The 26,835-nt window shown below is 39.0% G+C and overlaps 1 protein-coding gene across 1 annotated transcript in view; it reads right to left on the bottom strand.

Annotated features, from left to right (window-relative positions):
• The window catches only part of LOC133663250 (obscurin-like protein 1), a 93,197-nt gene that overhangs the window by 50,635 nt on the left and 15,727 nt on the right, over positions 1-26,835 (bottom strand). The window contains exons 2-6 of the mRNA XM_062067590.1: positions 24,762-25,031; positions 22,132-22,392; positions 21,732-22,043; positions 21,397-21,663; positions 21,031-21,306 (exon numbers count right to left, since the gene is read on the bottom strand). Coding sequence (XP_061923574.1) covers positions 21,031-21,306; positions 21,397-21,663; positions 21,732-22,043; positions 22,132-22,392; positions 24,762-25,031 — 1,386 coding nt within the window. The remainder of the gene's footprint in view (positions 1-21,030; positions 21,307-21,396; positions 21,664-21,731; positions 22,044-22,131; positions 22,393-24,761; positions 25,032-26,835) is intronic.

The raw sequence follows: 26,835 nt of genomic DNA, 5'->3' as shown, positions 1-26,835 counted from the left end.
TTTTTAGGGATGTCAGGTATTGTTTCACCTTTACATGTTTTAAGTGTCACCTGCGACTTCACAGGTAAAGAATGCAGGTCTGAAAATAAGAAACTAAACATATATTCAATCAGAGGACAGAATAAACCTATTTGGGTTTACTGGTACCAACTAAATCACTTAAAGCAATCAAGAAAAGGTTAAAGTTAAAGGTACAAAAGACTTTTAGCGTGTAATTACACTGCTGGTACACAAGACATTAGTACAAGCTTCCAAAGCTGGTGTGCCATGATTGCGCTGAGTTATGTGATTATTTATGTTTGGAGTTATCAAGCGGGGTAGCGAACCAGTTCAGCACAAATATGTTTTTGGGTTCAGGGCAGTCCATCCAGCAAAAGGTGAACAATTTATTGCCCCTTGCTCAAGCTACTCATAAGGGAATGTGCAGGAAAGTCAAAAGAGTTTAGGGAAGATGGGGTTTTGTTACAAACAGGAGTTAAAATGGAAGCACAAGAACTAAAGTCTCAGGGAGAAGTCAAGAAAAAGTCAGCAAAGCACATTGTCCAAGTTATTCCAACCCATGTGACTGGATTTTTTTGGGCACCCCAAGACACCAACAATATTATCTCCACCTTTAAACACACTAAGGGGAAATAGGTATTTCTAATTAACCAAACTTGACTTAGTACTTTGGTGTAGAAACCCTTGTTGGCAAGAACAGAGGTTCAATGTTTCCTGTCGTTGGTCATCAGGGTTGCATACATTTCAGGAGTGACTTTGGTCAAAAAAACAGACCCAAAGCAGACCGTTTCCACCTTTTCCTAAGAGCTCAATTTTGGTCTCATCTGACTACATCACATTCTCCCAAGCCTGGTTGGATTTATTCAGGTGCTCACTGGCAAACCTTAGACAGAAAGGTATTCTGCAAGATCTCAATCCATTCCAGTAAAGTATGTTACCCATGTTTTTCTCGGTGATTGTAGCCCCAACTCCCTTGGTATCCCCATGCAACTCTTCTGTAGTAATTCTGGGCTGGTCCCTCACTTTTCTCACAATCATCCTTACCGAATGAAGTGAAATTCTTGAATTACACACTCGGGCACCAGCTCTGACTGTTATCTTGTAGTTCTTCCATTGGGATTAATGATTCCATTTTTAGTGGTCTGTATCTCACCAGGCCTATAACCCTTTCCAGTCTTGTGTAGGTCTAAAATCTAGTCCCTAAGGTCATTTGATAACACTTTGGTCTTGTCTATGGTGATGGAGAGGTTTGAATGGAAATTGACTGTTTGAAATGCAGTTACAATACATTTTGCATCAAAAATGTGGACTGTCCTAGTCTTTGTAAGATAGTAAACGTAAAAATCAGCCTGGATCAAATATTTATTTCCCTTGCCATATCTGCATATGTACTGTAGGTGTCAATGATTAAGTCGAGAAACTGTAAGCAATCATTTGGTAGAAGCAAATTAATTGACAATATTGTGAGTTTGGTTGAAAACATGAACACTTTCTGTTCCAGGTAGTTAATAGTGCAAGGCCAGTTAAAGTTACAAATTAAAACATCACCTTTTACGTCCACAGTGAACTGGATGTCGTCATCCTTCGACTCACAACAGTACATGCCAGAATCAGCCACCTTGGTAGATTGAATAACTAGACTTCTTAATTTTTCCTTTGACTGGATGTCTATTCCACTTTGAGGTAAAAGCTGCGTTCCATCTTTATACCATGTGACTTGTCCACTGGGGTCTGACAGCTCACACTGCAGAGCAATGGGGCAGCCTGCCATGACTGTCTTTGTCTGGTCAGCTTTTGATACAGCTGAAAACTTCTGATGTGGAACTAAAGGACGGAATGCAAAACACAATTAGAATTGAAAATGGCATGTTTAGTTTCCATTTTTTCCCAGACATGATTTTAGGGATGTCAGGTATTGTTTCACCTTTACATGTTTTAAGTGTCACCTGCGACTTCACAGGTAAAGAATGCAGGTCTGAAAATAAGAAACTAAAAATATATTCAATCAGAGGACAGAATAAACCTGTTCGGGTTTACTGGTACCAACTACATCACTTAAAGCAATCAAGAAAAAGTTAAAGTTAAAGGTACAAAAGACTTTTAGCGTGTAATTACACTGCTGGTACACAAGACATTAGTACAAGCTTCCAAAGCTGGTGTGCCATGATTGCGCTGAGTTATGTGATTATTTATGTTTGGAGTTATCAAGCGGGGTAGGGAACCAGTTCAGCACAAATATGTTTTTGGGTTCAGGGCAGTCCATCCAGCAAAAGGTGAACAATTTATTGCCCCTTGCTCAAGCTACTCATAAGGGAATGTGCAGGAAAGTCAAAAGAGTTTAGGGAAGCTGGGGTTTTGTTACAAACAGGCGTTAAAATGGGAGCACAAGAACTAAAGTCTCAGGGAGAAATCAAGAAAAAGTCAGCAAAGCACATTGTCCGAGTTATTCCAACCCATGTGACTGGATTTTTTTGTGCACCCCAAGACACCAATAATATTATCTCCATCTTTAAACACACTAAGAGGAAATAGGTATTTCTAATTAACCAAACTTGACTTAGTACTTTGGTGTAGAAACCCTTGTTGGCAAGAACAGAGGTTCAATGTTTCCTGTCGTTGGTCATCAGGGTTGCATACATTTCAGGAGTGACTTTGGTCAAAAAAATAGACCCAAAGCAGACCGTTTCCACCTTTTCCTAAGAGCTCAATTTTGGTCTCATCTGACTACATCACATTCTCACAAGCCTGGTTGGATTTATTCAAGTGCTCACTGGCAAACCTTAGACAGGAAGGTATTCTGCAAGATCTCAATCCATTCCAGTAAAGTATGTTACCTATGTTTTTCTCTGTGATTGTAGCCCCAACTCCCTTGATATCCCCATGTAACTCTTCTGTAGTAATTCTGGGCTGGTCCCTCACTTTTCTCACAATCATCCTTACCGAGTGAAGTGAAATTCTTGAATTACACACTCGGGCACCAGCTCTGACTGTTATCTTGTATTTCTTCCTTTGGGATTAATGATTCCATTTTTAGTGGTCTGTATCTCACCAGGCCTATAACCCTTTACAGTCTTGTTTAGGTCTAAAATCTAGTCCCCAAGGTCCTTTGATAGCACTTTGGTCTTGTCTATGGTGATAGAGAGGTTTGAATGGAAATTGACTGTTTGACATGCAGTTACAATACATTTGGCATAAAAATTTGGACTGTCCTAGTCTTTGTAAGATAGTAAACTTAAAAATCAGCCTGGATCAAATATTTATTTCCCCTGCCATATCTGCATATGTACTGTAGGTGTCAATGATTAAGTAGAGAAACTGTAAGCAATAATTTGGTAGAAGCAAATTAATTGACAATATTGTGAGTTTGGTTGAAAACATGAACACTTTCTGTTCCAGGTAGTTAATAGTGCAAGGCCAGTTAAAGTTACAAATCAAAACATCACCTTTTACGTCCACAGTGAACTGGATGTCGTCATCCTTCGACTCACAACAGTACATGCCAGAATCAGCCACCTTGGTAGATGGAATAACTAGACTTCTTAAGTTTTCCTTTGACTGGATGTCTATTCCACTTTGAGGTAAAAGCTGCGTTCCATCTTTATACCATGTGACTTGTCCACTGGGGTCTGACAGCTCACACTGCAGAGCAATGGGGCAGCCTGCCATGACTGTCTTTGTCTGGTCAGCTTTTGATACAGCTGAAAACTTCTGATGTGGAACTAAAGGACGGAATGCAAAACGCAATTAGAATTGAAAATGGCATGTTTAGTTTCCATTTTTTCCAGACATGATTTTAGGGATGTCAGGTATTGTTTCACCTTTACATGTTTTAAATGTCACCTGCGACTTCACAGGTAAAGAATGCAGGTCTGAAAATAAGAAACTAAAAATATATTCAATCAGAGGACAGAATAAACCTGTTCGGGTTTACTGGTACCAACTACATCACTTAAAGCAATCAAGAAAACGTTAAAGTTAAAGGTACAAAAGACTTTTAGCGTGTAATTACACTGCTGGTACACAAGACATTAGTACAAGCTTCCAAAGCTGGTGTGCCATGATTGCGCTGAGTTATGTGATTATCTATGTTTGGAGTTATCAAGCAGGGTAGCGAACCAGTTCAGCATCAATATGTTTTTGGGTTCAGGGCAGTCCATCCAGCAAAAGGTGAACAATCTATTGTCCCTTGGTCAAGCTACTCATAAGGGAATGTGCAGGAAAGTCAAAAGAGTTTAGGGAAGATGTGGTGTTGTAACAAACAGGAGTTAAAATGGGAGCACAAGAACTAAAGTCTCAGGGAGAAGTCAAGAAAAAGTCAGCAAAGCACATTGTCCGAGTTATTCCAACCCATGTGACTGGATTTTTTTGTGCACCCCAAGACACCAACAATATTATTTCCACCTTTAAACACACTAAGGGGAAATAGGTATTTCTAATTAACCAAACTTGACTTAGTACTTTGGTGTAGAAACCCTTGTTGGCAAGAACAGAGGTTCAATGTTTCCTGTCGTTGGTCATCAGGGTTGCATACATTTCAGGAGTGACTTTGGTCAAAAAAACAGACCCAAAGCAGACCGTTTCCACCTTTTCCTAAGAGCTCAATTTTGGTCTCATCTGACTACATCACATTCTCCCAAGCCTGGTTGGATTTATTCAGGTGCTCACTGGCAAACCTTAGACAGGAAGGTATTCTGCAAGATCTCAATCCATTCCAGTAAAGTATGTTACCTATGTTTTTCTCGGTGATTGTAGCCCCAACTCCCTTGATATCCCCATGTAACTGTTTTGTAGTAATTCTGGGCTGGTCCCTCACTTTTCTCACAATCATCCTTACCAAATGAAGTGAAATTCTTGAATTACACACTCGGGCACCAGCTCTGACTGTTATCTTGTATTTCTTCCATTGGGATTAATGATTCCATTTTTAGTGGTCTGTATCTCACCAGGCCTATAACCCTTTACAGTCTTGTTTAGGTCTAAAATCTAGTCCCCAAGGTCCTTTGATAGCACTTTGGTCTTGTCTATGGTGATAGAGAGGTTTGAATGGAAATTGACTGTTTGACATGCAGTTACAATACATTTGGCATAAAAATTTGGACTGTCCTAGTCTTTGTAAGATAGTAAACTTAAAAATCAGCCTGGATCAAATATTTATTTCCCCTGCCATATCTGCATATGTACTGTAGGTGTCAATGATTAAGTAGAGAAACTGTAAGCAATAATTTGGTAGAAGCAAATTAATTGACAATATTGTGAGTTTTGTTGAAAACATGAACACTTTCTGTTCCAGGTAGTTAATAGTGCAAGGCCAGTTAAAGTTACAAATTAAAACATCACCTTTTACGTCCACAGTGAACTGGATGTCGTCATCCTTCGACTCACAACAGTACATGCCAGAATCAGCCACCTTGGTAGATGGAATAACTAGACTTCTTAAGTTTTCCTTTGACTGGATGTCTATTCCACTTCGAGGTAGGAGCCGTGATCCATCTTTATACCATGTGACTTGTCCACTAGGGTCTGACAGCTCACACTGCAAAGCAATGGGGCAGCCGACCATGACTGTCTTTGTCTGGTCAGCCTCTGATACAGCTGAAAACTTCTGAAGTGGAACTAAAGGACGGAATGCAAAACGCAATTAGATTTGAAAATGGTATTTTTAGTTTCCATTTTTTCCCAGACATGTTTTTAGGGATGTCAGGTATTGTTTCACCTTTACATGCTTTAAGTGTCACCTGCGACTTCACAGGTAAAGAATGCAGGTCTGAAAATAAGAAACTAAAAATATATTCAATCAGAGGACAGAATAAACCTGTTCGGGTTTACTGGTACCAACTACATCACTTAAACAATCAAGAAAAAGTTAAAGTTAAAGGTACAAAAGACTTTTAGCGTGTAATTACACTGCTGGTACACAAGACATTAGTACAAGCTTCCAAAGCTGGTGTGCCATGATTGCGCTGAGTTATGTGATTATTTATGTTTGGAGTTATCAAGCGGGGTAGCGAACCAGTTCAGCATCAATATGTTTTTGGGTTCAGGGCAGTCCATCCAGCAAAAGGTGAACAATCTATTGCCCCTACTCATAAGGGAATGTGCAGGAAAGTCAAAAGAGTTTAGGAAAGATGGGGTGTTGTTACAAACAGGAGTTAAAATGGGAACACAAGAAATAAAGTCTCAGGGAGAAGTCAAGAAAAAGTCAGCAAAGCACATTGTCCAAGTTATTCCAACCCATGTGACTGGATTTTTTTGGGCACCCCAAGACACCAACAATATTATCTCCACCTTTAAACACACTAAGGGGAAATAGGTATTTCTAATTAACCAAACTTGACTTAGTACTTTGGTGTAGAAACCCTTGTTGGCAAGAACAGAGGTTCAATGTTTCCTGTCGTTGGTCATCAGGGTTGCATACATTTCAGGAGTGACTTTGGTCAAAAAAACAGACCCAAAACAGACCGTTTCCACCTTTTCCTAAGAGCTCAATTTTGGTTTCATCTGACTACATCACATTCTCCCAAGCCTGGTTGGATTTATTCAGGTGCTCACTGGCAAACCTTAGACAGGAAGGTATTCTGCAAGATTTAAATCCATTCCAGTAAAGTATGTTACCCATGTTTTTCTCTGTGATTGTAGCCCCAACTCCCTTGATATCCCCATGCAACTGTTTTGTAGTATTTCTGGGCTGGTCCCTCACTTTTCTCACAATCATCCTTACCGAATGAAGTGAAATTCTTGAATTACACACTCGGGCACCAGCTCTGACTGTTATCTTGTATTTCTTCCATTGGGATTAATTTTTCATTCCATTTTTTGTGGTCCGTATCTCACCAGGCCTATAACCCTTTACAGTCTTGTTTAGGTCTAAAATCTAGTCCCTAAGGTCCTTTGATAGCACTTTGGTCTTGTCTATGGTGATAGAGAGGTTTGAATGAAAATTGACTGTTTGACATGCAGTTACAATACATTTGGCATAAAAATTTGGACTGTCCTAGTCTTTGTAAGATAGTAAACTTAAAAATCAGCTTGGATCAAATATTTATTTCCCCGGCCATATCTGCATATGTACTGTAGGTGTCAATGATTAAGTAGAGAAACTGTAAGCAATAATTTGGTAGAATCAAATTAATTGACAATATTGTGAGTTTAGTTTAAAACATGAACACTTTCTGTTCCAGGTAGTTAATAATGCAGGGCCAGTTAAAGTTACAAATCAAAACATCACCTTTTACTTCCACAGTGAACTGGACGTCGTCATCCTTCGACTCACAACAGTACATGCCAGAATCAGCCACCTTGGTAGATGGAATAACTAGACTTCTTAAGTTTTCCTTTGACTGGATGTCTATTCCACTTTGAGGTAAAAGCTGCGTTCCATCTTTATACCATGTGACTTGTCCACTGGGGTCTGACAGCTCACACTGCAGAGCAATGGGGCAGCCTGCCATGACTGTCTTTGTCTGGTCAGCTTTTGATACAGCTGAAAACTTCTGAAGTGGAACTAAAGGATGGAATGCAAAACGCCATTAGATTTGAAAATGGTATTTTTAGTTTCCATTTTTTCCAGACATGTTTTTAGGAATGTCAGGTATTGTTACACCTTTACATGTTTTAATTGTCACCTGCAGTCTTCACCCACAACGTCACAGGTGAAGACTGCTGGTCTGAAAATAAGAAACTAAAAATACATTCAGAGGACACAATAAACCTATTCGGGGTGACTGGTACCAACTAAATCACTTAAAGCAAATAAGAAAAAAATACTGTTCTACAGCATTAAAATATCCCCATGAGCATAATTGAACATTTGGCATTTTGAAAACTAACTCAGCTTTTCTTTTGACACAATCAATAAAATATTGCAAATAAGTCCTGTACATAAAGATTCCCACCCTTATGGTCCAAACACTAGTACAATGATAGACTAACACAAGATGGATGATGAATTTGGAAATGGGGTATGATTTGTTATTGACACAAAATGAATGTTACAGCAACCACCTGCTGTTTTTACAATGTTTTTTCCTCAGAAAACCCACAAACAGTTTACCAATCAATCAAAATGTTGCTCAATGCCTAGTTAAAGGGACAAAATACTTTTAGCGTGTAATTACACGGCTGGTACGCAAGACATTAGTACAAGCTTCCAATGTTTGTGTGCCATGATTGCGCTAAATTATGTGATTAGTTATTTGTTTAGTTATCAAGCGTGTTAGCGAACCAGTTCACCAATATTATGTTTTTGGGTTCAGGGCAGTCCATCCAGCAACAGGTGAACAATCTATTTTGTCCTATTTTTGGATAACTCTTTTTCATCTGTAGCTACTGGATGACTGCCCCTTGCTCAAGCTACTCATAAGGAAATGTGCAGGAAAGTCAAAAGAGTTTAGGGAAGACTGGGTGTTTTTACAAGCACTAGTGAAACTGGGGGCACAAGAGTTAAAGTCTCAGGGAGAAGTCAAGGAAAAGTCAGCAAAGTACATTGCCCGAGTTATTCCAACACATGTGAATGGATTTTTTGTGCACCCCAAGACACCAATAATATTATCTCCATCGTTAAACATGTGGATACAAATATTCCGCTTAAGGGAAGTTGAACTGTTCCATTTCCATTGTTGTTTTTTATTTAATTATTTCAATAACAAACGAAAAACAATCAACATAACGTTAAAATAAATCATGAATGAAAAGGAAACCGATGGTTTGTACAGTCCAGGTAGAGGACGAGACTCTGTCCCAGGTGGAGGAGTTTAAGTATCTCGGGGTCTTGTTCACGAGTGAGGGAAAGATGGAGAAGGAAATCCGCCGGAGAATCGGAGCAGCTGGGGCAGTATTGCAGTCTCTCTGCTGCACTGTGGTGACGAAACGAGAGCTGAACCAGAAGGCAAAGCTCTCGGTCTACCGAGCTATCTACATCCCTACTCTCACCTATGGTCATGAAGTGTGGGTCATGACCGAAAGAATAAGATTGCGGATACAAGCGGCCGAAATGAGTTTCCTCCGAAGTGTGGCTGGGATCTCCCTTAGAGATAGGGTGAGAAGTTCAGTCACCCGAGAGAGACTCGGAGTAGAGCCGATGCTCCTTCACTTGGAAAGGAGCCAGCTTAGGTGGTTCGGGCATCTCATGCGTCTCCCTAGGGAGGTCCTCGTTGCACGTCCCACTGGGAGGAGACCCCGTGGCAGGCCAAGGACCAGATGGGGGGATTACATCTCCTCTCTGCCCTGGGAACGCTTCGGGATTCCCCAGGAGGAAGTTGCTAATGTTGCTCTGGAGAGGGAAGTCTGGGGGTCTCTGCTGGAGCTGTTGTCCCCGCGACCCGATTCCGGATAACCGGTTGAAGATGAATGGATGAATGAAAAGGAGCAGAAAGAAGTACAAACCTATAACATCTGCCCCCCTCTGTTTATTGCACAGACCTGTACCTTAAAATCTTAGCAGAAAATCTCCTGGCTTCAGAGAAAACACTGAGGCTTGGTCAAAGATCTGGGGCCGTACTTATCAAGCTTCTTAGAGTGCCATTTTACACTTAAGTCCTGAGAATTTGCGAAATTTAGTCCTACTCTCAAACTTAAGAATAAAAGCTTTTTATCAACGTTCTTAAGTCTAAGAATCACTCCTACTCTCCACGATATTTAAGAGACCTTCAGAGGTGTCTTAAGTGGTTAGGAGTTGCCAGCAGGGGATGGCACTGAGGCGAGAGAGACATGCGCGAATGTTCAGGGAACGGAACAATGTTTTTTGTTTTTTTGATGACGAGCAGCTGATCAAACGGTATCGTTTAGACAGAGCGGACATTATTTTTGTCACAGATTTAATACTTTTCGATTCCTTGTTGATTTCTGCATGTGTCTGCAGTGGGCTAGTATATATAGAGCCACCCACACCAGTTTCAAATTAGTTGCCTGATTAATGAATTGGAAAGAAAATGTTATGACAGTAGCGTATGTGTGTGGCCGTGAGGTGAGTGATGTCAGTGAGTGTGTGGGCGATAGAAGAGAGGGAGCGGTAGCGTGAGTGCCGGCGGGGACTAGTTTGTTTTGTATTATTTTGTAGTTTATTGTCAAAATATACACTCCCATTGTCCACTTGAATATTTCCAAGATATTTCTTTATTCTTAGACAACGGATTCCCTTCCGTGATTGGTCATTTCTATGGACACAGAAATGACGTCACCTAAAATTCCGTTTACGGCACATAGTAATGTCGTAATTCAGCTCTGAGTGTGACACTTAAAGGGAAACTTCGGTTTTTTTCAACCTGGGCCCTGTTTTCATAATTTTTTCTGTATATGTGAGTGCTGGATAAAACATTTTTTGAGGTCGCGCCAGTATTGAGCAGGGCAGGCAGCCTCCAGCCCAGCTAACGCTCGTACACAGGGCAACTGGCTCTCGTCAAAATTCGGCCTATAAACATGCATTTTTTTCACACTGACAGGCTCAGATAGTTACAATGAGTGTCCGACAACATACTAGAAAGGAGAAATTAACGTATGTCTCTACCTTTAGCTGGAGATCGCTGTTTGTTGTGAGCTGTGTCCAAATCTCACCACGCTACAAATCTCGTTCCGAAATCTCGCGATAACTCGCGACAAAACACCGGTGGAAAAACAGTTACCTGACTGAGGTGAAGAGAGATGACTGAAGTGATTTTCTGTTGGATTACCGAAGACTGTTATTTTAGTTTTATAGAAAAGTTTGTTTGTTTGTCTGTCATGGCTGAATAACTGTTTTTCCACCGGTGTTTTGTCGCGAGTTATCGCGAGATTTCGGAACGAGATTTGTAGCGTGGTGAGATTTGGACACAGCTCACAACAAACAGCGATCTCCAGCTAAAGGTAGAGACATACGTTAATTTCTCCTTTCTAGTATGTTGTCGGACACTCATTGTAACTATCTGAGCCTGTCAGTGTGAAAAAAATGCATGTTTATAGGCCGAATTTTGACGAGAGCCAGTTGCCCTGTGTACGAGCGTTAGCTGGGCTGGAGGCTGCCTGCCCTGCTCAATACTGGCGCGACCTCAAAAAATGTTTTATCCAGCACTCACATATACAGAAAAAATTATGAAAACAGGGCCCAGGTTGAAAAAAACCGAAGTTTCCCTTTAAGATTCAGTCCTACACTTCGCTGAAAGTGTGAGTAAGACGCTTGATAACTAACTTTTAAGTGCAGCTTTCAGCGAAGAATTTATTTACTCTTAAGTCAACTCTTAGCAGACTTCTTAGGAGTAATTCTAAGAAGCTTGATAAGTACGGCCCCTGATTTCCAGCTTGACAAAGACTCAAAACATACAACCAAGGCAATAAAAGAGTGGCTCATGAAGAAACTGAAGTGCCTGAGCCAGTCTCCCCAATGTAATACCATAGAACATTTAATGTGTTGTCTCTTAAAATAAAACTGCCATAAACATGATGATCTGTTCAAATAGATCAACTATTCCGTCAAATGGAGACTGCCATGCCTCAAGTTTGATGACCGTACTTGTAATGACTGAGGCAAACCCATCACTTTTTCAAAGATAACTTCTACAGTTTGTCTAACTCTCCAACTCGTATTTGTCCTGCTGTATATATTAAAATTTGGAATTAGAGTGAAATCAAACTCAAATGTTCAGTCCAAAAGCACTTGTTTTTTCCATGGACTCATGGACAGCATTGACAGTAAGTAGAATTACAGCAGAGAATATACATTTTTGATCTGATTTTTTGAGCTTGTCCATTTACAAAAATATGAACAGCCCATAATTGTTATATTAAGCTCACTGTAACCCAAATAAACATTTTCTTAAAAAAATAATCCAAAAAAATAAAGGCTATACAATTATTAACATTTCTTCAGAATCAGTTGTATTGGCCAAGTATGTTTAACACACTCAGGGGAAATAGGTATTTCTAATTAACCAAACTTGACTTAGTACTTTGGTGTAGAAACCCCTGTTGGCAAGAACAGAGGTTTGATGTTTCCTGTCGTTGGTCATCAGGGTTGCATACATTCCAGTAGTGACTTTGGTCAAAGAAACAGACCCAAAGCAGAATGTATCCATCTTTTTCTAAGAGCTCAATTGTGGTGTCATCTGACTACATCTCATTCTCCCAAGCCTGGTTGGATTTATTCAGGTGCTCACTGGCAAACCATAGACAGGAAGGCATTCTGCAAGATCTCAATCCATTCCAGTAAAGTATGTTACCCATGTTTTTCTTGGTGATTGTAGCCCCAACTCCCTTGGTATCTCCATCTAACTCTTTTGTAGTAATTCTGGCCTGATCCCTCACTTTTCTCACAATCATCCTTACCGAATGAAGTGAAATTCTTGAATTACACACTCGGGCACCAGCTCTTCTTCCATTGGGATGAATTATACCATCTGGTGGTCTCTTTCTCACCAGGTCTATAACCCTTTCCAGTATTAGGTAGGTCTAAAATATTGCCCCTATGGTCCTGTGATAGCACTTTGGTCTTGTCTATGATGATGGAGAGGTTTGAATGGAAATTGACTGTTTGAAATGTTATGGGTTATTTTTAACTCATGTCTGTCAGTTACAATAAATTTTGCATCAAAAATATGGACTGTCCGTGTCTTTGTAAGATAGTAAACTTAAAAACCAGCATGGATCAAAGACTTATTTCCCCTGCCGTATCTGCATATGTACTGTAGGTTTCAATGATTAAGTAGAGCAACTAAAAGCAATATTTTGGTAGAAGCAAATTAATTGACAATGTGAGTTTGGTTGAAAACATGAACATGTTATGTTCCAGGTAGTTAATAGTGCAAAGCCAATTAAATTTACAAATCAAAACATCACCTTTTACTTCCACAGTGAACTGGATGTCGTCATCTTTCGACTCACAACAGTACATCCCAGAATCAGCCACCTTGGCAGATGGAATAACTAGACTTCTCAAGTTTTCCTTTGACTGGATGTCTATTCCACTTTGAGGTAAAAGCTGTGTTCCATCTTTGTACCATGTGACTTGTCCACTGGGGTCTGACAGCTCACACTGCAGAGCAATGGGGCAGCCTGCCATGACTGTCTTCGTCTGGTCAGCCTCTGATACAGCTGAAAACTTCTGAAGTGGAACTAAAGAACGGAATGCAAAACGCAGTTAGATTTGAAAAGTGTATTTTTAGTTTCTATTTTTTCCAGACATGTTTTTAGGGATGTCAGGTATTGTTTCACCTTTACATGTTTTAATTGTCACCTGTAGTCTTCACCTGCGACGTCACAGGTGAAGACTGCTGGTCTGAAAATAAGAAACTAAAAATACATTCAGAGGACAGAATTTACCTATTCGGGTTGACTTGTACCAACAAAATCACTTTAAGCAATTGAGAAAAAAATACTGTTCTACAGCATTAAAATATGCCCATGAGCATAATTGAACATTTGGCATTTTGAAAACTAACTCAGCTTCTCCTTTGACGCAATCAATATAATGTTGCAAATAAGTACTGTACATAAAGAGTCCCACCCATTGTTTAAGTTGATGCTTTGGGTATTGCTTATGGTCCAAAGACTAGTACAGTTAAACTAACACAACATGGATTATGAAGTTGGTTATTTGTTATTGACACAAAATGAATGTTATATTAACTACCTGCTGTTTTTACAATGTTTTCCCCCAGAAAAATCACAAACAGTTTACCAATCAATCAAAATGTTGCTGAATGCCTAGTAAAAAGGTACAAAAGACTGTTAGCGTGTAATTACACTGATCGTACGCAAGACATTAGTACAAGCTTCCAATGCTGGTGTGCCATGGTTCCGCTAAGTTATGTGATTATTTATCTGTTTGGAGTTATCCAGCGGGGTAGCGAACCAGTTCAGAATTATTTTTTCTGTTCCAGGTAGTTAATAGTGCAAGGCCAGTTAAAGTTACAAATCAAAACATCACCTTTTACTTCCACAGTGAACTGGATGTCGTCATCCTTCGACTCACAACAGTATATGCCAGAATCAACCACCTTGGCAGTCGGAATAACTAGATTTCTCAAGTTTTCCTTAGACTGGATGTCTATTCCACCTTGAGGTAGGAGCTGTGTTCCATCTTTATACCATGTGACTTGTCCACTGGGGTCTGACAGCTCACACTGCAGAGCAACGGGGCAGCCTGCCATGACTGCCTTTGTCTGGTCAGCCTCTGATACAGCTGAAAACTTCTGAAGTGGAACTGAAGGATGGAATGCAAAATGCAATTAGATTTGAAAAGGATACGTTTAGTTTAACATTTTTTTACAGACATGATTTTAGGTCTGTCAGGTGGTGTTTTACCTTTATATGTTTGAACTGTCAGTCTTCAGATGAAGACTGCAGGTGACAGTCAAAACATGTCAAGATAAAACATCATCTAATATACAGTGAAACATGTCAGGAAAAAAATTAACTAAACGTATATTCAATTAGAAGAGAGAATTGACCTGTTCGGTTTTACTGGTTTTAACTGAATCACTTACAGCATTAACATATCTCTATGAGCATTATTGAACATTTTAAAAACTCACTCAGCTTCTCATTTAATGCACTTAACACACTTTTGCAAATGAGTACTGTATATAAAGATTCCCATCCAATGTTTAAGTCGATGTATGACAAAATGTAAATACTCGTGAAAAACTGCCCAACTATAACATTGCTTATTGTCCAATACATTTAGACTAAGACAAGTTGGATTATCAAGTTGGTAAATGGTGTGTTACTTGTTATTTTTAATGAAGTAACATGAATTTCACAGCAACCAAACTGCTGTTTTTACAATGTTCCCCCTAAAAAACCCACAAACAGCTCACCAATCAATCAATATGTTCCCCAAAGCATAGTAAAAGGTACAAAATATTTTGAGCATGTTATTACACTGTTGGTACGCAAGACATTAGTACAAGTTTCATATGGTGGTGTACCACGATTGCGTTTAGTTATATGGTTATCTGTTTGAAGTTAGCATGCTATTACAAGTGGGCTATGGAGCCAGTTCAGCATTAAAATATGCTTTTTGAGTTCAGGGCAGTTCATCCAGCAGAAGGTAAACAACCAATTGTGTCTTATTTTTAGATAATTGTTTTCCATTTGTAGTAACTGGATGTCTGCCCCATTGCACAAACTACTCATGAGGGTGTGTGCAAGAAAATCCAAAGAGGTTAAGGAAGACTGGGCATTGTTACAAGTAGGGGAGAATATGAGGGCACAAGGGCAAAAGTCTCTGGGAGAAGTCAAGAAAAAGTCAGCAAAACATTGTCCGAAATATTCCAACCCATGTGATAATAACAAAGCACATTACACATATGCTATCTCGATGGAAATCTATTTGAAGATCAGACCAAAACAACGTGTCACCTTTGGCGTCCACTTGAAACTGCACTGTATCGTCTGTTGTCACGCAGCCATGAACCTCTGCATCAGACTGTGTGGCCGAATGTAAAGCCACTTGGCTTATGGAACCATCTACCAACATGTCTTGCCCAGCATCTTCATGTAGTTTTACGCCATCCTTGTCCCAAGTGACTTCCGAATTAGGATTTGATGCTTCACTCCACATCACTGTGGGCTCGTCAACTTCCACTGACTTCTCCGTTACAGTCTGACATGGTGTCGACATTGTCACAGCTGGAGCTGGAGATTTTTTTAAGGTACATCAAGAGAAGATTGCATCACTATTTCTGAATCAACAAAACAATTGTTTGAAGAAACTCAAAAGTCAGATGACAGTTTCAATTCAAAATAAATAATGTTATCAAAATATATTGACAGTTGCAATCAGAAGTTTACATAGCGACACCATGGGCATGAATGTCATATTAATTCCAGGCTTAATGACTTATTTGAACCTTTTTTTACCAAGGTGGAATGATTATACGGCGTAAATCAGTGCACGTCAACGTGTGTGCTCTCAAACCCAAGAACAATGTACCAATTGTCAAGCGTATTAGTGCTAACTTTCTGCTCCGTTGTTCTTAAAGGAGGACGACCTCCAAATTATTTACGTTAGCTGAAACCGTTGAACCATTTGGGTGTTTCTAAAGGCCATCAATCTATTAGAACTAGTTATGCAAAAGATAAAGCACGCTAACATGAATCTCCTGAAATTGCCTTCCCTAAGCACTGACCTCAACTCTATTGTACGTTCGCAGACTATGTCAGTGCCAGAAACGCGCTGATGGCTACAAAAAGCATCTAGTTGAAGTACAACCGGCTAAGGTACATTTAAAACAAATATTAGTGATATTTACTCGATTTATATTTTAGCCGGTCTTTATAATTTTGATTATCCAAGAGAAAATCCAAAATAAAAACGTTGTTCTTGTTGTATAAACACTTGACCCTGGAAAAAATGGTTCAAATAAACATTAAAAGCCAGAAAATCAATATGAGATTCAAACGTAAACTTTTGAACGCAACTGCATATAAAGTATATTTATTTTTATGTATTCGAGCTTTATTCAATTTGGTTGATCTTTCTCTTATTAGGATTTCTGTGTTTGCTCATATTCTTCTCAGATTATCAATTAAATGTTCACATTGGATAATTGTTTTTGTTTCATTTCAGTAAACAATAATTAAGTGTAGACACTCAAGCTGGCAAAAACTTCATTTTGTAAAGAAGTGCTCTATATTGGCAATGATAACCGTTTAAATCACCTTCAACAGCCACCTTATTTGCAGGGACACTGTTGAGACTCTTAAATGTCCTTGGTGGATAGCACTCTGATGGGACACGGGATCCCTGCTTGGAACAGGTGGAATCTGAAAACTGCCTTGAAGATTCCTTCCCATGGTTTAGTGTGCTGCATATTTGGTCCTTAGCAGTATCTGTATTGCGATGACGATCTCTCCGGACTGTTGTTTTCAGCAAGGATGGATATTGTTTGGTACACAGAGCTCGTTCTGTTTGCAAGATCTCCTGCGGTTTGACAGATGACGTTTGGAAATTGGAATGCCCCCTTGATTGCACAAAATCTGGTTGTACAGAGTCACGCAGTTCCAAAAAACATGTAGAGTCAGGTGTATTTTTTGTTGTTGCAGAGACAGTTGGTCTATCCAGCTGGCTATTCACTTCTTCAGATTGGTAAAAATCAGTCTGTATCAAGTCATTCGGTTTGTCTGCGTAGACTGTCATGGTTTGGATGCAATTAAGAAGATTATTTGTCATTATGACTGGCATTCCTGTGGAATTGCAGAGCTCCTCTGCTTGAACGGTTGTGGACTTTAATGAGCTATAACGTTTCTCAGAGTGGGGAATTGTTTCAGAGTTGCTGAACCTGTCTAATTGAACAGTTGCAGGCTTTAAATCCTTAATAAAACGCCTTGATTTAGGATTTGAAATCTTTTGCTGGTGACCTAATTCTGACAAGACCGCCATCTGTGCTGAGCTATTATGCTCTTCTAATTGGGCAGTTTCAGTCTTGAGCTTATATTCCTTTGATTCAACACATGTACTCTGTTGAAAACTACAAACATCTAATGGGGCGACTGTCTGCAAGGAAGCAATAAGCTGTTCAGAAATGGGTGTCTCTTCTGGCTCCTGTGTATGGAAAAATGATTTCTCACCTTGGGATTCTGTGAGAGGTTTAGTTTGGTAGTATATGTCACGTTTCGTGATAGATGGCTTTACTAAGTTGCAGTTAGATGGAGATTTGGTTTTTACTGCTTGTTGGTTGTTAAGCTCTTTGAGATCTTTTGTTAAAATCGAGCTGGAAATATTTTCAGGATTTGACAGTGTTGTCTTGTGGCTGGAATGTTCTTCATACGTCCTGGTATCTCCACTCTTGTTGTTGAAAATGCCAGACTTGGACTTTGGGAAAAGGCACTCCTCAAAACAAGCTCCTTCCTTCTGTTCTTGTTCAGAGGCAAACCTTGGCAGTGTAGCTATAAGCAGAAAGGTTTTCAGTGGTTGATGGTCTCAGTGTTTCTTCTCATAACACAATTTCATTGACATCATTGTGTGGGTTAGGATGAAGTTAAGCTGCAATCCATTGCAAAGACAAACAAGATGGTCGACCAGCTTTGGTCTGAAATCAAGCTTATAGTTCCCCCTTATATACCATAGAATTAACATTTGCACAAAACACTGATACTTACTTATTTATTTGAAGAAGTATATTGCATTCCTTTATAAGAGTTTGTTGTCATTGCAACAGGGTAAAAGTTTGTGGCTGTAAGATGAATGAGAGGCTCTGGCGATGTATAACACATGGAATGAGCTCAAAGATTGTAAGCAGCATTTTGAGAGCAAATATGTTTGTTACAGTTAAGAAAGTAATGACAAACACAACATACAGTACAGTAGATGTTAGTTGAGGCAACTACTCAACCACTAAACACCCGCACATTTGTTCAAGAGCACAAACTACACAAAATAATATGAAACCAGAAAGGACAAGATGGCGAAAAGCAATTTTCATCAAATCGTGTGCTTCAGATTGATGAACCAACCAACCAACTAACAACTATTGTTAATGGCGCATATGGGTTGGGTTAACATGGATGACTGATGATGAGATACATAAAATCACCTTTGACATCCGCAGTGATTTGGACTGATGCATCAGAAACCTCATCAATTTCATCACCATAGTGACACTGCTTTGCTGTTTGGACAAAGCCAGAGAGAAAACAATAAGCTTGGTCATATACTGTGACGCGAAACCCAATATTTGAATTGTAAACTTGCAGGTAAGATGAGTAAAAACACCTTTTGTTTCCTCATTTAACGGAGCACCAGATGTTTCACAGCTAAAACTTGCATCACCAGACAAGTCAAATGTGACTGTAGATGGAAAGACTTGGACGCTGCTCTTAGGTTCGGAAATCTTATCCATTTTTGCGTGGACTGGGGTTCCGTCTTTGTACCAACAAGCTTTGGCAATGGGATCGGAAATCTCAAATTGTTGAACGATTGGGCAAGGCACTTCAGTAGACTCAGCCCTCTGGACAATTAGGCCATTTGCCACAGCTGGAACTATGGACAATCATTTTGGAGTGGAGTGTTATCATTTCAAGTCATTGCGGAGTTCTGATATCAGTTTTGTATAACAATAACAAACAAGAAGCAAGTAACACAGAGTGAAAGCTGCTTGATATTGAGTCAAACGACACATAGAAAAAGAGAAGAGATAAATAAATCACCTTGATTGTTTACAACTAATGGAGCAACATCATCTGCTGTTGCAAGATAGTATGATCCAGAATTTGAAGGATGAGTTGGTTCAATGACAAGAGTCTTCTTGATGGCTTCCAGTTTAAAATCTTGTTTCAAACTTAAGTTTGTTACTTTAGCCTTCTGCAGTGACACCTGGCCAACAGGGTTTGAGATCTCACATGATTGCTCGGTGGGACAAGGTGCCTCAAGTGATTGTGTCTCCATACACTTCGGTGAGAGTGACACTGGCACCGTTGGAGCTAAAGGCGATAATTCAAATTATAATTGTGGATAAACAGTACATGTCCTTACTCTGGTTAAGAAAAGGGGTTAACTGCTCAACTGTCTGTAAAAAAATGTCTTTGGACATAGATTAGTAAAACAATACATTATCAAAATGTTACAAAAACAAGGAATCCACAGATACATCAAATGTTAGTTGGTCCTAGTTTAAAGACAGTCTGCCAAATTGCTCTAGGATTTAGATATTCATTTATAATCACCTCGAATATCCACATTGACAGGGAGAGGGTCATCACAGTTGTACTGCGCTGAATGCCCAAGTTCTGCAGGGACAATGAGTTGACTCAATGTGCCATTACTTGGTATGTCCAACTCTTCATGTGGGAAGAGCTGTATGCCATCTGTACAGCATTGTGCAGAAAAAGTGGAGTCTGCAATCTCACTTTCCAGCCCCAAAGGTTCGCCCATTTTGAAGGACTTGGTTCTCTCAACGTCAACATCAGTGCATGACATCACTGGCACGGCTAGCATTAGAAATTCAGAAATCTAAATCAATACCATCACAAAGAAACTACTAAGAAGATTATGAAGTTGCTGTCAAGTAATAAATTGATATGTTAGTCATTTGGTATTCTTTTTTGTTTAACAACGTAATAAGTGTTTGAGCTCAAGGGATGTCATGCAGAAGAAGAAAGGGTGAGGTTCAAACATTTTGGCAAAAGAAAATGTCACCTTTGATCTCCACTTGAAAGTCCATGGTGTCATCTTTGGTTGTACATCGATACGCACCAGAGTGGCACAGCTCTGCGGACTGAACAACTAATGTCTTTGTGTTTTCTTCTGAAGGGATTTCTAAATCTGAGTCTGAAATGAGTTGTGTTTCATCCTTGAACCAGCAAACAGGATCAGAAACCTCACACTGGATTACAACAGGACTTGTTGCTTCAGTCTGTTTTGTCTTCATCTCTTCAGCAATTGTGCAGAACTTCACAGGTGGAGCTACAGATATATTTAAACCAATATCTAATGTCAAACTTATGTAAACATCAAGACCACTGTATGTTAGCAATTAGTTAAACTCAAAAACTTACACTCAATCAAGTAATATTTAATGTAAAAACTGGTTACAGTTAAGCAACAGCTCCCAATACTAGTGTTGTGAGAGTTAGGTGCTTTGCATATTAAATATAGGATGCATAAAAAAATATGGCCAAAAGTAAAAATAAATCACCTTTGATGTTCAGACTGAATGTGATGACGTCACCCTTTGTCTTGCAGCAGTACAACCCCGTGTGGAAAAAGTCAGCTGATGGAATAACCAACTTCCTCACCAAGCCATCGGTTTGAATATCTACTCCACTTTGAGGAAAGAGCTTTGCCCCATCTTTGTACCAGTGCACCTGGGCATCCTGGTCAGACAGCTCACATTGTAAAATAATAGGGCTGCCGGCGTAGATGGTTTTGTTCCTCTCAGCTTCAGGAATTGCTGAAAACCTCCCAGATGGAGCTATGGATATTTGAATAATTTCAACTTTTTAAGGGTTAAATAAGACAGTAATCTATATTTCAAAAGAGGAATATTGCAAATCATTTTCCATTTTAGCCATTTAAAAATAAATTGTCTGCAACACTAAGACATAAGAATGTCTCAAACTTACCCTCTACTTCCACATTGAACCTGATGACGTCATCGATGGCATCACAGCAATACACTCCTGAATGTGAGAATTCTGCTGACTGAATGACAATTCTCCTCATGGTACCCTCTGATTGGATATGAAGACCATCTGTTGTTTGTAATTCGGCCCCGTTCTTATACCAGTTCACTGGAGTTACAGGGTCTGAGAGCTCACAGTAGAGCACAATTGGGTTCCCAATTTCTACAAATTTGTTTCGATCCATTTCTGACATTGGTGAAAACTTGACGAGAGGAGCTGCATATTAGAAAAAAATACATGAGAATAATATTTTTTCTATTAATCAAATATCATTTGATATGTTCAATGGAAAACAAACCCACATACCTTGAATATACAGTGCTGCTGAATCCCGAATGCCATATGCAATAAATGTTATTTCGGCTCCATTTTCTGTGTCTCGAACTCCTTGAATCCGAAGAGACTGATGTGTTCTTGAGCGACGCATGGAAAAACGTTCATCATCCTGAAGTTGTGTACCATTTAAAAACCACGATCCAATAACAGAAGCAGATAACTCAATAGAAAAGACTGCGTCTTGTCCTTCTGGCACCAGCGCGTCCTGCAAGGGGGCTTGTATTCTGGCTACTGGAACTGGAATAGGTATAGATTCATGCAGTTAAAAACTATTAAGTACGGCATGATAATTGATCTCAACTTACCCAAGTGAACTGCTCTGGGGAACTCCACGTTGTTGCTCTTTCCATATTTGTTGACACTACAAATACGAAACCGATAATCGGCTTCACATGGCACACTATCGCCAAGGATCTCCACTGAGGTAGCAGAGTCAGTGGTGAGACACTGTAGCCACTCCTGTGAACCGGTGCCAACTTCCTGTCGCTCCAATACATAGCCAGATGGACGGTTCTTCCGTGAGTCCTGAGCCGGAGTCCATGAGAGAAGTGCTGCGTTTGCCCGTTCTGTATTGATATGCACTCCCACTGGACAACTCGGAGGACAGTTTCTGGCCGCTGAAAGTAGACCGTGAAAAATGTCACAATACTGGTAGTAATATTCTATTTGTATTGATATACAGTACTGCAGTTTATTGGGACATACCCTTCACTCTTAGTTGAGAGGACGTCCTAGATGTGCCAACCAAAAAAATCACATGGCCGGAATCTTTGGGCATCGTATTAACAAAGACGAGAATATGAGTTCGGCCGAAGGATTTCAGGATGGTCTGATGTGTTTCACGCAGCTCAACACCATCTTTGTACCAGTGTATATCCATCTCTTCTTTTTCCACCTCAGCGCAAAAAGCTGCGTTTTCCCCTTCCAAAACATCCACTTTCCTTGGAAGCTTCCGCAAAATTGGACCTGAAAAGACACAGATTGAAAATGACCTACAGTGGGAGCTGTACAAACTAAAGAAAAACCTGTACAGTCAGAAGTTTGGGCTTGAATGTTGATTTTGTGCACTTTTTCAGAATGGAATATTTTCTAATATTATTTTTAAAGACAAGAACTAAATTTGTACCTTATTTAGGATTTTCTCTCATTTTATACAGGGTCAGAATTATACAGTACTGTACATACAGGTGCATTCTGGATGGAATGTACTGTTGGGCAAATAGGTTGCTAATAACCACCACTTTTGTGATCTTAGATAAAAGTTTCCCTATCTCTTTTCTTATACTGTGAATGTCAACAGCTATTTTGAAAACACAAGGAACCATCTGACCGATACACTACGGCTGTGTTTGCCACTATAGTATCGAGTTGTATATGTAAAGTTTCAAAAGCGGGGTATAACTTTGCCTTTAATTTAACAGTAGAGTAGATTTAGGCCTTGGAAAGTTTGTTGACCTCTGATATACAGTATTATTTTACCTGATTTGGAACTACTTTGGAACCTCTATTTACGAGCCCCTCTATTTGCGAGCTTTCCGATTTCAGAACTTTTCAGATCGAGCCAAATGAGCCTCCGTGTGCGAACCATGTTTCTGTGTCCGTAAGCTTTATTCATTAATTGTGTGTTCTGCCTGCAGGCAAAAAGTAGGCGCAGCATTTTATTGAGGCGGAGCCCTCCACATCCCTAGCTGCACAATGCAGTGCATGAGGGTTGTACGGTATACCGGTATTAGTATAGTACCGCAATACTAATTAATCATATTTGGTACTATACCGCCTCTGAAAAGTACCGAAATTAACATGCAGATTATTAAGAGTTTACAGAGAGAATACTATAACTTGAATATAACAACTGTTGGGCCAGTCACTGCCAGGCATACATGAAGGGGAAGATGGATAGATCCATAAATTGGTAGTGTTAATACCAAAGGGTAGTATCAGTCAGTATATTATCGATTCCAGAGTGATTACTGTAGATGGATATTTTTATTATCCCAAAATATTTTTTTCAAATCCTTTTTGTTAAAGTTTACAAACTGAGGTAATAAGGCCATGGAAACAGAACAAAATTATGTACAGTAAATTAGTTATTGACTATTGACTTGGATTTGCGCAAACAATGGTATGTAATAAAAGGAAAATAAGGAACGAGTTTAAATATTGTGTTGATATTTTGACATTGTCCTATGCACTCACTAAGAATGAATTAAAAAAATACATGTGATCAATTTTACTGATGGATGATCGGTATCGGATCTTCTAGCACAGGGGTGTCAAACGTACAGGTTTTATCCGGCCCGCGGGATGAGTTTGCTAAGTATAAAAATGAGCCAACATTTTTGAATGAAAGAAACCGCTGTTCTAAATGTATCCTCTAGATGTCGCAATAGCAATTATTTGTATCTTTGTAGACGATGCTACACATGTAAAACAAAATAAACCACATGATGTTAGTGCACCAGTCGAGGAAACTGAGCAAACTACATAAATAACATTCTGTAATTTGATTTTGATGTCTTTTTTTTATCTGGATAGATTGAAAATGAACACCAATGAGTTGACTGATGAACATTATCACATAATTTATTCAGAGAGTATAAATAACAACAAATAAAGAAAGAATACTATGATTATGATTTGTACATTTTCAGAATGTGCTTGTTCTATTTTTAAACAAAGAAAACATTCTGAAGTTGTCTTTATTTTTAAGTTATCGTGCCATGATTTTACCAGTCCGGCCCACTTGGGAGTAGATTTGTCTCCATGTGGCCTCCAATCTAAAATGAGTTTGACACCCCTGTTCTAGCATAAAACCCTGATCGGAACATCCCTATCTCTATCACATAACTAACACATATTCAACACAATATGTGTCAATGGTTTTTATGAGGTTTTCAAAATAAAATTTCTGAAAGTGTATTCCTGTGAAAAAGAAACTTTATAACATTTATTTTTGAAGTCCAAAGGATTGATCTTTATATACTGGCTGAAAATAGTCCTGTGTGAATTTCATAGGGAATTGACCATGTCTCTTAAAACAATTGGAATCGAATCGAAAAGAGGAACCTGGAATCAGAATCGTCCGAATAAACAGAAGTTGCCGTTTCTAAGTCTTTTATGTCATATAACACGGTAAAAATGTTATTATGGAGGGGATAATCATAACCAGGTTCTTGCTGCCAATGGAGTTTCCCAACCAGGTGGTGTTACAGGATACCATTTCAGGATGATATACAGTAGTGTATTTTTATCAATAGAGTAGTTAGAGTGGAGCCATATAATTATGTGGTGTTGAGGATTCCTTTCAGATCCAATTATCTGATCTTACGGTTTACCTTTCACTGCTACCTCAGCAATGCTTCTCCCACCATCAGGCATCTCACAAAGATAAATCCCGTCATCATCTACTCCGATGTCACGGATCGTTAGTCGGCGTTTTGTTCCCCACTCCTCCATTCCATATTTGGCTCCTGGCTGTAGTCGTCGATCCTCCAGATACCATGTGATTGGAACGGAGTCTTCTGGAACTTCGCACTCCAAAACAGCCAAGTCCTGCTCCCATACTTCGAGATCAATGAGGGGCTGTTTGAACCGCACAAGAGGCTCTGGCACAGTGGAGGAAAAACAAAAAAAATTTGTTTAAACCAAAGTCCTCTTTGCTGGTGTGTGATAAAGCCCTAATGTCCTACCAGACTTCCTGTACATGGCATTCCTGGGTAGCAAACAAGATGAGCAAAATGATGAGACAAGGATGTGGAATGGGATGATCATTAACACATTGAGGGTGTTAGATTGGAAATAAAGTGTTCGTAACTGACACCGTCAGTCTGTAGCGGACAGTTGCAAACCAAAGAACGTGGACTGCACTCACCCGTTGTGCAAAGCCCCTTCATTGAATTGTCCAATTAAATCTCCATTCGTAAATAGCTAACAACATCCTTTTAAAGTTGACTTGAAATCTACCAATTTCATAGTTACAATTGAAGGAATTTCAGAGTGTTTTTTGTTTTGCAATACCATACAGCAGGGGTGTCCAAACTTTTTCCACCGAGGGCCGCATTCTGAAAAATCAAAGCAAGCGGGGGCCATTTTGATATGTTTTATTTTAAAAACCAATACAATATATGTATAAAACATATACATCTAGGCTTCCACTCAGGCTTGATCTCGGGGACCCCAAAGGGTTTTGGTCAAAAACATATAAAAAAATGTGTCATTATTCAGTATTATCATTTTTATTATTATTCAAGTTTTAAATCTTGATATCAACATTAGGTCTATCTGTCAATATAACGGTTTTAAAGATTTAAGTTGTATGCTCTTGTCAAAGAAAACCCAGTTTTTTTTAATGGAAAAAATACAAAATATGCAATATTTTCACACAATAAAGTTTTTAAGTGGAATATTTGAGATCATATAATAATTGGAGCCTTAAAAAGGTCAATAACTCATAACAACATTGATTTTAATTCATTATTATTTTTTGAGCAATGACACTTAAAAACAAATCACACTAAAATTATTGGGGATCCAAATAATTATAGTGTTAAAAAATAAGTTCTATTTTTTTTTTACCGTTTACTTTTAACACAATAATCTCGAGATCAACTTCAAATCTATCCGTCAATTATACGTTTTATTGTTGTTTATGTTTTTCGTTTGTTCGTTTTAGGCCCTTCTTTATAAAAAACAGCTCAGTTTTTTATATGGCAAACACAAAATATGCAACATTTTCCCCAAAAATATCTCAGATGTGACGTAATTGGAGCCTTGAATAGGTCAATAATTCATAATGACATTGAAGAAAGAAACAGCCTGCATGGCAGCTTTGTGTTATTAAAGTATACATTGCGACATTTTCTTTTTACATTTCACCTGTTTGCTCTTTTATACCACTTATCATGTTTTTAATTGTTTTCAATTGTATTTTTAAAATGTGCCTTGGGGCCGTTAAAAAATGACCTGCGGGCCACAAATGGCCCCCGGGCCGCACTTTGGACACCCTTGCCATACAGTTTTTACAAGACTAGATGTATAACAGTAATGTGGGCAAAATCATGGGGAAAAAAAAAATTACGACAGAAAATAAATGTATAAATCAAGGATCGGCAACCCAAAACGTTGAAAGAGCCATATTGGACCAAAAATACAAAAAATGAATCTGTCTGGAGCCGCAAAAAATGAAAAGCCGTATATAAGTCTTATAATGAAGACAATGCATGATATAAGTGTCTTTATTAGCTATAATAGCCTACTATTAAAATGGCCATGTGTCGCAGGCTGAAGCAAAATCTTCGTCGACAGAAATGTTGAAATGTAATATTTATTCTACACATTTTTACAGCATTAGAAACCATTAGTAAATCAGAGGCTACTCAGAAGGTGAGATAACTCCTGGAAATTACGGGC

Source organism: Entelurus aequoreus, linkage group LG13, assembly GCF_033978785.1.
Source record: "Entelurus aequoreus isolate RoL-2023_Sb linkage group LG13, RoL_Eaeq_v1.1, whole genome shotgun sequence".
Classification (NCBI taxonomy): Eukaryota; Metazoa; Chordata; class Actinopteri; order Syngnathiformes; family Syngnathidae; genus Entelurus; species Entelurus aequoreus.
This window is presented reverse-complemented; position numbering and strand designations above follow the sequence as displayed.